The following is an 11,473-nucleotide window of genomic DNA, read 5'->3' as shown; positions in this document are numbered from 1 at the left end:
ACCCTGCTCTCTTCTTGCAAGGCTGATTTCCACCCCTACTGCAATCAGAGTTTGTTGCAACCCACAACACCGGGTGAGCATCTGCAAGAGCCGGGGTTTAGGTTGCCGGTCACTGCCCGCCCGCAGGACATGCAGACGGACCCTATCCCTGCTGCGGTGCCGGGAGCTGCTTGGCCTGGAAACACACACACGCCTCCGGAGCCAGGGAACTGCAAGGCCCGGGGTCGGCCCATCGCAGCAAAGGCATCTGAGCTATTTTACACCCACAGAGCTGGCTGTGGCCTTTGCTGGGGTGGTTGGTGAATGCCAGGCTTGTCTGGGGGGTCCCTGTCCCCAGCCGGGCAAACCAGGCAGGAATCAGCAAGTGGAAGAGACCAAAACACGAGATAATAAAAGCCCCACAGTCTCCCAGACTGGTAAAAACCCATCAGCGAAACCACCATGTTAGAGGGAACAGAGCCATCAGCATCCCAAGAAAAAGAAATAAAAGCATTTCCTTTTCTCGGCATGGTTCCCAGGAAAAGAAAATGCACTGAGATTAATCAAGACCTCTGCAAACATGTATTGTAGTTGTAGGTGACTTTGTATGAGTCTGTTTTTTCCAGCAGTGATCAGTTGTGCGTTTCAGGCCATATGGCACCGTCTTTCCAGAAGGAAAGCATTTTGTCTTCAAATCTGCAAACTAGAAAATCTGTTGCATCCTGATGGAAATGCAGCCCTGCCAGTTATTCACAGAAGCAGAATCATTAAAAGAAAGAAACAAAATAAAACTGAGAGAAGCTTAATCAGACATCCAATTTCTACTGAGATGCTGGAATGGAAGCCCTCACAGGTACCTTTCCAAATGGTCTTTTGTTTCTTAATCCAACCTAAAGAGCTATGATTTTTGTGGGAAACATGGCTCTAAATACCTCACTCCCCCTTATGCAGGAGCAGATATGTTGGAAGGGATGTTCCCCAGGTAGAAAAGCACTTGAAATCCACTGAAGTCAATGGACATGGTACCAGAGATGACAGCGTGCTTTGTATTAGCAAGAGTGTCATCCCGTTCCCGGGGATCACGGGTGGGAAATGTGAGCTCCCTGCTCTGCTGCGGAACCAGCGTGGCCAAGACACCCCTCAGAGCACACCCAGAGCAGGAGGCGGTGCCACTCGTGCTTTCCTGGAGCAGGCAGCCTGCTCCCCCCTCACAGCATGGCCTCATCCACAGCCGTTCCAGGTTTGGTTCCAGCAGCTGGAACAAGAACAGCAGTTTACTGGAAGCAGCAACACCTTGCAATGCTCTCCAGGTCTGCTTAGAGCAGGGAGAGATGAAAAATGGGCAATACAGCAAGCACTGCTCTCACCAGCCTAGTTTTCTGCTTTAGTTTTAGTGCTGATAGAGCTAGATCTACAAAAGTGGCAGTAAATGGGAAGGTATTTTGATTGCTGCCACAAAGGGCCATTAATCCCTGGCAAAGGTGGGCAACTCTGCAGCACCCATGTGAAACCAGGTGGGTTTCACTCAGCATCAGTGTTACACCCATTTGTGAGGACTCTATGGCCCTGAAACGGGTGGGCAAAGGGGAGAAAGCTTTAAATGTAATCTGCTAAGAAGAAAAAGAGCTTAGTACATTTAAACTCATTTTATGACATTTCTTTTAAACACACAGTGAAGTGAGTGCTGAAGAATTATAAGCATACCAGAACTAATGGCATGATGAGACTGCAAGGTCAACGCAATCTTAACTGGCTTTTCTGGGGGATCCTTCTACAGTCGCTGTTTTGTCCAAGGGAAGGATGAAGCCCGACTGCATTTTAAAATAATTTTCACTAGGAAATTGTTTCCAAGAAGCTTAAGTTGTGACCTAATGTTCTTAAAACAAAAAAAAGGAATAAAAAAAGTTCCTGTCATTGAACTTGTTGCTCTTTTCTTTGGAATAGAGCTACAATTGTTACCTTTGAAATAAAAGTAAGGCATCATTCTTACTAGCCTACTTACCTTCTCTGGACAGAAAAGCACAAATGCAAAGCTATTTGTAGTTTTGCTTGTCCTTCAGATTTCCAGGAAATCTCTTCTGTTGTTCAGGAACATCATTTTTTTTTTCCTATCTCAATAGTTTTTTATTGTTAAAAATATGAGTTCTGATCATCATCAATAATCTCCTTTCTACACTAGCTACCAATTGCTTAAATTGCATTCCTGGTGAGACTGCACCTGGAACATCGTGTCCATTTTTGGGTCCCTCCCTACAAGAAGGACATTGAGGTGTTGGACTGTGTCTAGAGGAGGGACAAGTGAAGGGGCTGGAATAGAGCTCTGACAAGGAGCGGCTTGCGGGAGCCGGGGTTATTTAGTCTGGAGAAGAGGCTGAGGGGAGACCACATTGCTTTCTACAACTACCTGGAAGGAGGTTGTAATGAGGCATTATCTCCAAAATAATTACCAAGAGGACAAGAGGAAATGCCCTCAAGTTGCACCAGGATAGGTTCAGGTTGGATATTAAGAAAATTTTCTAAACGGAAAGAGGAGTCCAGCATTGGACCAGGCTGTGCAGGGAAGCGGTGGAGTCCCTGTCCCTGGCAGGGTTCAAGAAAATGTAGATGAGGTGCTGGGGACACAGCTTAGCAGCCACGGTGGGAGTGGGTTTACAGTTGGACTTTAAGGTCTTTTCCAACCATAATGATTCTATCAGACATGCTGGCTTGCGGCAATGTTCCTTCTGTAAATAGATGCAAGGATCAAGGCTAAGTTCTCCAGTTAATTCTAATGGGAACAAAGCGGGGAATGTGGGAGCAAGGTCCTCTGAGGGCCACCACACAAAGCTCTGCTGACCTGGAGACTCTCTGGGGACAGAGCCCAAGCAGCAGAGCACCAACGCTACCACAGGAATGATGCCAGGCCAAAATAAGGTTACAGGAGAGATTAAGCCCCTTCTCTTACTGATTTCTATTCCTGCATTAAAAGCTTACACAGACCTTCATTCCAACAGTCAAGACCTGCTCCAGCTTCGCGCTCTCCCCTCTGCAGGCGGCGGTTCCCCCAGCGGCAGCGCATGCGACCCTGTGAGCTGGATCATGCCTTGGAGCCGCTCACATCCTTCCAGCTCCCGGAGCCTGTCAGCAGGTGGTGCTTCCCGGCAGCCTTTGGAGAGATTCACACACAGGATTCACACACGGAGCTTCGGGGCAGCCTTCGCGGAGGGATTCACGCACAGAGCTTCGGGTGGGATTCGCGGTGCTCCCGGTGCCGCATGCAGCAGGGCAGCTCATTGACCCCGAGCAGCGACGTGAAGGAATCTGTAAGCTCCACAAGCTGCCTACCCTGAGCCTCAGCTCAACTTCTCCGGAGCTCACGTTTATTCCAAGCTTCCTCCTCACTATGGGAAGAGCAGTTATGAATTAGAACTTTCCTTTGGTTTATACACTGCTCTTATTGTAAAGAAGCACAAACATAAATAAAAACACGCTTTTTTCACCGAAATAAAAGTTCCATCTGATGAAGTAAAATCATTTTAAATTGAAAGGTTTTAAATAATGGTCTGTATTTTCACAGAGATAAAACTGAGAGCCTTCCAGCACCTTGTTCTTCCAAACAACTCCAGCACTGCAGGGACTCGTCCCGAGGGCAGGTCAGGAAGACTCTGAGACCCCAGGCTCTTGTACTGTTTGATGGCCAGTTTTCCTACCACTTCTCAGCTGCATTAGAAGATTTTACTCAAGATCAACTGACAGCCCGCACTAGCTTTGAACTCATCTTACAGCTCCTCTGGAAATACCATCTTGTCCGGATGGAAATACCATCTACCTCCCAGGCAGGAAACAAGAGCCTCTGCCAAGCCCCCATTCCCAACTACGGTCTCACAGCCCATGGTCCCAACAGAAAAGGGGGAGCGTTGCCGAGGTGGGATGAAAGGTACCTGTGGATCCCAGCCTGGATGATGAACCACCTTCAAGGGCTGGTGAAAAGTGCAAAATTCTCAGCACAGCATCCCTGTCCGGGCAGCCCTTCTTACTTTTGCAGGCAGCAGGGAGGGGATGAGGAGCTCTGTGCCATTCGGTGCCCGAGCTGCCCAGCTGCCACTGGTTCCGTCAGCAGAAATCCTATGGGAGGACTCCAGGCCCATGTGGAGTAGAGCACTTCTTTTGGGGGCACGCCAGCAAGGTTCTGGAACCCATTTGGTGCCCACCATTCCTCCCACAACTGGTCCACAACTGGACCTCAGCCTCTGTGAGCAGCGTCTCTGGTGTCTAGCTCAGCAGTCGCAACGTGCTCACCCCACACTGCAGAAATGTTATTTCTTTTACTTTATAATAACCTGAATAACATAGGTGGCATCAACTATGTTAGGAAAAACATACCTCTAAAACATGAAACCACTTGTCTAATTACTAAGATTCAAGAGACACAACTATTACTGAAAACGGTCTGGATTATTCCACCAACACCACTGGTGGCTTCTTTTATAAGGTGAAGTGAATCCCACGTGGCCCTAATACTCAGGAGCATGGAACCATGAAATTTGATTTCTTTCTTCTGAAGATATGGGAGATTATTTTAATAATTCTTATCCAGTATTACCAAAAAAAAATAAAGTCTTGTTCATTAGTTTTATATAAAATATTTTAATATGTTTCAGCAATAAAATCTCTGTTTTCTATAAATGTATTAATCTCGCCCAAGGATTTAATTTAAACAGTAAAATGAAGTAGAATAAAAATATGCAGTGGCAAGTGAACACTCTTTTCAAACAGAAATTTGCTCAGAACTATCTGCAGTCTATTCAATCAGATTAGACCTGAGCAATAATTCAAGTCCCAATTTTACCCATCACCATGAAGTGGAAAACTCTTATACCCAACTCCTCAATCTCTCTATGAACAGAGAGATTCATATGGGAAAGGAGCAAATAAAGCAGCAGCAAACAGCACTGTTAAAGAGAGAACACTAATTAGAGGACTCCAAGTAGATCTTCAGATTGCCTGTTGAAAATCTATTTACAAAGGGCTATCTAATAGGTAAAATAATTAATACCAAGTTCAGGCAAAAGAAAAGCTTCATTTGCATGGGAAGGGAACACTGCTGCCTCTGCTCATTCACAGTAAAATTTATAAAGACTCCTCACAGATCTTAAAGACACACCCAGACTTGAGTGGAAACCTGCTGCACATCACTGCACTACTTCGATAAAACAAGGGCCCCACCTGGTATCTTCTGGAATTAAATATTTCCCAGCTGTCTAACTTCTGGTCTACCCTGGTTTTTCTTTTAATGCAATATATTTGTCTTTTAGAAGAAGAAGATTGTCTTTTGTGGTGCAGGATCCATTTATATCTACAATTTATTCAGTACACAAATAAATACTGTTCTCTTTTGACCCCAATTTTACCACTGGAAAGAACATAAAGCAGCTCAGACAAAACGCTCTACATGCAGAAATGAAAAAATGCACCACGAAAAAAATCCTAGTTAAATGATGAAATTAAGTTAAATAAACACTGCTGGCATTGTAAATAAGAGCAGGATCGTTATATTATTGGTGTCTAGAATGAGTAACAAACTCCAAGCAATGAAGAAGGTCAAGAGATTGGGGGAAAAAAAACACTGCACCCACGTATTTAGTGCATCAGGGTAAGAAGGGTGTCTTCCTAAAGACTGGGATCACTACTAGTATTTAATTAAAAACAATTTGCAAGTACCACACCACTTTTAGTTCCAACTGACAAGTAACTGCTCCAAGCACACTTCAATATTCAAATACTACTACTCTGAAGTTTGAGATCTATGTGAAGATTTCTTTAAATAAAACCTTACTTTTCGTATAGAGACATGGGTTATTTTGTTAAAGAGCACTGCAAGCACTAACAGTTTTCTTATGCGCAAAATAATCTTATTGATCTTTAAGACCAACACAGATAAATTAAGAAAAGGTGTGAAATACTTCAATTTCAGCAGTTTTGCTCATTCCAAATATCTTACTTTTGAGAAGAGAATTGTGAAAAAATAGAAACAGTTTCTTCAGGAAACACCTCCTATTCCTCAATGAGCAGAATGTACAATATGTACTACATAATGGTTATGCTTTTCACAAAAGAGATGTTTTTTGGTCTTCATTATAGCTTCTCAGGTTTTGCTTCTGGTTTCTCATCTATCAGGTCTTTAAATCCCAGTTTTTCCAGTGGTTCGTTAGCCATAAGTTGCCTGAGGTAAAAACAACAAAAAAAATATGCATTTTACAGATCACAGTCCACGCCAAAGGGCACAGAAGCCTTTTCCAATTCACTTACTACTTACTGTGAAGTGCAAAGCCACCAAATAGAACAACTGCTACTTGGTAAAAGCTCAAAAACTTTGGAAAAGCTCCATTTGGGGCATTTTTTCCTCCCACCAAGGGGCTGATTCTTTGTTTAATTACCGGAGTGTGCAAGAGCTTCCAAAAAGCCCGTGTCACACAGCACCTGCGCGAGGGAACAGGGCTGACAGCACCAACTGCGCTGCTTTACTTCCCTAAGCCGCTTCCAAACGCCTCTGGATCTTCCCATCCATCACAGGTAGCTGCACCTCCCAGCATTTCCATAGGGAATTCCCAGAGGGCCCGCGGAAGCGGCGCTGCCCGGCCACTCGCCTCTCCATGCGGCACTGCAGGTAGGCCATGGCGCGGGGGCGGCACGCGCTGCTCTCGGAGCCGCTCTCGCGCAGACACTCCAGGAACTGCTCCTTGAAGGCGGCGCATTCCCCTGTGGGGAGACACGGGAGCTCAACGGCCGCGCCGCCATGACGGCACAGCAGGGCGGGGAGCGAGGGCGGAGGGAAAGGGGCCCGGGCGCCGCCGTTACCGCCGCACCGAAGTGATCCAGCGGGAAGGCGCCCTTGTCCGGCGGCCGCGCCTTGAAGCTCTTGGTGCTGAAGTTCATGGCCGTGGACATGATGGCGGCGCTTCCTCCTCCTCCTCCTCCTCACGGCTGCACCCCGGCCCCGCCCACCCCGCGGCCACGTGACCGCCCGCGCGCCGGGAGGGGCGGGGCCTGCGGAAACGGCGCCGCTGTCGCCACGGCAACCGGCCGCGCGGAGCCTCCGCTAGGGGGCGTGGCGTCTCCACGGCAACAGGCCGCGGCGGGGGGCAAGAGTGACGTCACTGTCCCCGCGCTCACCTCACCGGCGCGGGGTCACCATGGAAACCCCCACCTGGGCTGCCATGTTGGCGCTCCCCGCAGACCCCCCCCCCCCCGGGGTCTTTCCCGCCTCTTGGAAACACCAAATCCTGTCGGGAAGAGCAGGCAGGTGCTGGGCTGCATTCCCTATGTCCCCTGCAGCCCAAGCTTCAGCTAATCTCCATGAAATAAAACATTTTCTTCTTGCAAACCCGCTGGTTATTTCCCTAGCAGGCCTCCAGAGTCTCCTAGGCCAGATCCAGAGGACATGGGCAATTTACAAGGAGAATCTGCTTTCAGAGGGGAAAGAAAATGGAAACTGGTCTTTGCTCACAAGTTGACTGCTAAAATGTGTTTGTTTGGGTGTCTTGGTGAAGGGAAAACCTGCAAAAATCAGAGACCAGTGTCAGCAAATAAATTTATGTAGGAACCAACATCATCCAAATTCTCCCCTTTCTTCCCAAATAGCCACCTTCATCAGGAGACCTGGATGAGCCTGGGGCTCCTCAAGGGGGTTTATTTAACCCACTGTTTTCACCATGTGTCCCGCTGCTACCATCTTTCTCCTTTGCCCCAAGCTGCAATTGGCTTAAGGACGTTTTTCATCTCAAGTTGATTTTATTTTAATTAAATAAGTATAAAGAGTTCCAGGCTGGGGAATAATAAAAATCTGCAGTCATTGAGGACAGACATTATAAAAATATTACCTGAAGCCTTACTTAAAGTGCTTTTTTTGTGTCTGTGCTTTGATTGCTTTCTTATACTGTCTTTAAAATTGTAAATGGAAAATTACCCTATGTTCTATTGCATAAGGTTTACACAGCCTGAAACACAAGTTTATTATTATTATGTTTTTGGTGCTCTGAACAATAGACGTTTTTAGTAGATGGTAAATAGCACTTTTCCACTCGACTTAACTATAATACTGGACAGTAGAAGGGAGCGTGTCCTCTTTTGTAGGGAGCAGAACGTCTGCCAGATCTCCGGGGACGTGGCAGCGCCAAAGCCGCTTCGCTTGGTCTGAAAAACTGCAGCTGAAGTATCAAAACAACCAACTTTGGTGCTTTTCCTGAATTATGCCTCTTCATTCCTGGTGCCAGGGTTGACCTGCTAACTTCCCGGGTGCTGCAGGGAGATACGCAGGGATCCCAGGTTGGGATTATTCCCAAACAGGCCAACTTGGTCCTGTGCAAGGACTGTATCAACTTGCTGTCTTCTGTTACACCCAGTTGTTTTGATAACCTACTGATTAGCTGGGCATCTTACACTGGAATCTGAAGTTTTGTGGTTGCCCCAATTCACCTCAGGTAGGGTAGCAGGTATTTCGTTATGTTTATTTAATGTTCTTAATGCGAGTATCAGTTGTATCTTCTAGAGTTTCCTGTAAAGGCACAGTTTGTCTTAAAAGCTAATACATGTGCTTAGCAGTTTAGTATGTATTTTTCCCAAGGAGATCAAATGAAAATCTCTATTAGATAATCAGTGCTAAAAAGAATCTCATTTGCAGGTTAAGCTGACTAGTTCCAAAAGAATTCAGCAAGAACAGTGGCACAAAGAAATTAATGCTTTTCACTTGTTTTCTTCCAAAGATATGAGACTCTCAGTGCATAACAAAAATCTGCATTGTACAAGGTACAAATGTACTGTCAGGTGGGTTTTTAACATGCTTAGCATTGCTTTTAAAAATGCCAAAATGAAGTATGATATGAGACCAGAAATCAGAATCCACTTCCTTTGCTGTGAGCAGGGTAGAGTTCGGGGCTCTCATTATTTTCTCTCTCTCTCTCACTACACCACATCTTAAGAGCAAATTATCAGGTAGGTAATTTGAAAATAATTTCTCAGCAAGCTATGAAAGGCTTTGACTGAGCACAGTTCTTGGGGATTTTGCAGCCTGGCTTGGGATAGCTGTAAGAAATGAATCAGCTGAACAAGACCAAGCACATTCAAACGCTGGAATTTGTGCCCTTGAGACTGCTGTTCCCAGGTAAGGTGCAGAACACACCTCAGAGAAACATCCCTCCGGGATCACTCATTCAGCCTCACCCTTGCGCTGCGAGCACCCAGCCAGCTCTTACATAAGGTGTCTTGCTCCATCACTGCCAGGGGCTCCTGTAAACCATTTTTCTCCCCTTCAATTCAGGTTCCTAGACAAGCAAAAATGCAGAATATTGCCAGAAGAGTCTGGGGAATGGAGATTTCTGCTGTGGATGATTAATGAAATACTAGTGTTTTGCACTTAGAGGGAAATCATAATTTCATACCAGTAAGGTTAAGGCCTTAATATGCTATGAGCGCTACAAAGCTGTACAGAATGGTAGTTAATTTCTGTTATGATTCAACCAAAGCCTCATCAGGATAAAGAGGAGCACACTAGAAATAGTCACACTCTGCTGAAAGTCGAAGCCATCTCTTTTATTGCTTTGCTAGCTGCAGCTCTGGAATAACTAAAGCCACCTCTTATCTGCACCACCAATCTCCCAGACCGGGCTGGTTTGGCTTCTTGACATTAGGTCTGAAACCCATATGTTTGCATTAAAAATATTTTTCAATAATATTAAAAAAAAAAAAAAAGCCCCAAACCTTTTCATTCCACAGCAGTTGTACAACACATACCAATTTCACAGATAAATAAGTTATTTGTTGTATCAAAATTAACACAGACAACACTTAAGATATTGATCACTATCCTGTGGTAGATCCTATAAAAACACTGAGCTGCAGGACTGGGAAAGAAGTAGGTGGAATCCCATAAAACACTGCAATAATTATGAAAAATGCAGAGAGGTCAAAGTCTGAGAGCTATTGATTTCCTTTTGTACCAGCATTTGTCAAGGTGAGGAAAATCCATTGGCAAAGAGCAGCCCGAGTTTTAACACATGAGAGTCTTTTAAAAATGTTAATGTTTAATAGGGTGTTCTCATGCTTTATATATCCCTGATAACAATGCATGGGCTGATAGGCATCTCTGGAGGTTGTAATTCAGGCATACAAGCACTTGGTGTTCACTCGCGTGGTTTATTATGTTATCAGAACTCATTGACTGAATTATGGCCTTATAATAGCTCTCTCTGTCTGCATTATCCCACTGTAACCATAGCATTATTAACCTACCTCCCATTAGAAGATTATGTGTCCTTCTCCAGATGAGCACACAGAAGGCAAATAACTCTGTCTCTTTAATGTACAGGCTCATTTTCCAGCAGAAACTGATTATTTCCCTGAGTTATGCCCACCAAGTGAAGTCTGGCTGCCTGCAGATGATTTTGGTTCTGGCTTGTGGTAGCAGAAAGACAAAGATATATGTGTGAGCAAGGAACAAAGTTTGCTGCCCGGTCCTGCGTGGGGTGTCTCACCCATGAGGCAGTGTTGCAGATGTGCAGCACCTCAAATCCTGTGCTCAGGACCGCACACTGGAAGCCAAGGCTGGCAATGAAGAAATTGAGGTGATAAAATAGCATTTGTGGTATTTAAAACCCGCAGTGATTTTTCCTCCCTCTTACTACTGCTGCTTATAAGCTCTCAGGAAGCACAATGATCACATCTTTATCTCAGTGAGGAGCCTGGCAGAACGGGATATTCTTGGAAATGCCTTGGAGAAGAGGAGTCAATCCAGAACTTGCACAATTTCGAGCACATCTTGAGGAGGACGTGCTCATGCACAGATCTCTTTTCCTTGCCCACTCTACCTAGTCCTCTTCTGCCCAGGCCAATTCCTTCTTGTGATAAAATCCCTTCTACCCCAATAATAAACCTTGGAGAAGAGGCAAACACCTTTTCCATGGCAGTCTTGTCAGAGTTTATTGATCTTCCCTGCCTTCAGCTAATGCACTTTTATTATTATTAATAATCTTTTTTTTTTTTTTTTTTTTTTTTAATCAGTAGAGCTTACACCCAGGAGAGGATTTTACTGGGGTGGCAGAAAAGCAGTGATAAGAATTGCTGCTGCCTGTAAATAGACAAACTCCCTTCTGCAAGCCTGAATTAGAACAGATTTGTGCCTTTGCTGCAGGTCCTCCCTGGTCAGCCTTGTCTGCCTTGGGCTCAACCTGCCCCCAGGCCAAGCAATACTGAGGGCTTTCCCTCCTGCTTCCTGATTTTTCCATTGCATTCCCAGTTTCCTATGGCCTACTACTATGGGCAACTAGGGGGGCAAATCCCACACAGGTTCTGTTGCTTAATTCTGCCCCTGAGATCGCTGAGAGCACAACCGGTCCACAACAAAGGTTTTCACTGGAAAGCAAACACCTCGTCGCAGTGTTGTGGATGAAACAGGAGCTCCAGATTAAGATAATCCATGGTTCTGAATGCTTTTCTTCCAGAAAAACAAAAAAGAAAAAGA

At 45.3% G+C, this 11,473-nt stretch overlaps 1 protein-coding gene across 1 annotated transcript; it reads right to left on the bottom strand.

Annotated features, from left to right (window-relative positions):
- Positions 1-4,631: 4,631 nt before the first annotated feature.
- Positions 4,632-6,919, bottom strand: LOC112960051 (cytochrome c oxidase assembly protein COX19). Its single transcript, XM_026054221.1, has 3 exons — positions 6,825-6,919; positions 6,606-6,717; positions 4,632-6,181 (listed from the first exon to the last, which is right to left on the bottom strand). Exons 1-3 carry the CDS (start codon positions 6,904-6,906, stop codon positions 6,094-6,096), a joined length of 282 nt encoding a protein of 93 aa, XP_025910006.1. The 5' UTR covers positions 6,907-6,919; the 3' UTR covers positions 4,632-6,093.
- Between the last annotated feature and the right edge of the window lie 4,554 nt (positions 6,920-11,473).

This window comes from Nothoprocta perdicaria, unplaced genomic scaffold (assembly GCF_003342845.1).
Source record: "Nothoprocta perdicaria isolate Ctin4 unplaced genomic scaffold, notPer1 scaffold_12, whole genome shotgun sequence".
In the NCBI taxonomy this organism is placed as follows: domain Eukaryota; kingdom Metazoa; phylum Chordata; class Aves; order Tinamiformes; family Tinamidae; genus Nothoprocta; species Nothoprocta perdicaria.
The sequence above is the reverse complement of the archived record's forward strand: the minus strand, read 5'-3'. Positions and strand labels throughout refer to the sequence as shown.

Bases quoted from the DNA above. Each gene is read 5' to 3' on its own strand.
- LOC112960051 (XM_026054221.1), bottom strand. From the start codon at position 6,906: ATGTCCACGGCCATGAACTTCAGCACCAAGAGCTTCAAGGCGCGGCCG. The intron at 6,718-6,824 runs GTGCGGCGGTAA...GTCTCCCCACAG, and splicing joins CTTCCCGCTGGATCACTTCG to GGGAATGCGCCGCCTTCAAG. The intron at 6,182-6,605 runs GCGAGTGGCCGG...TTTTTACCTCAG, and splicing joins CTGCAGTGCCGCATGGAGAG to GCAACTTATGGCTAACGAAC.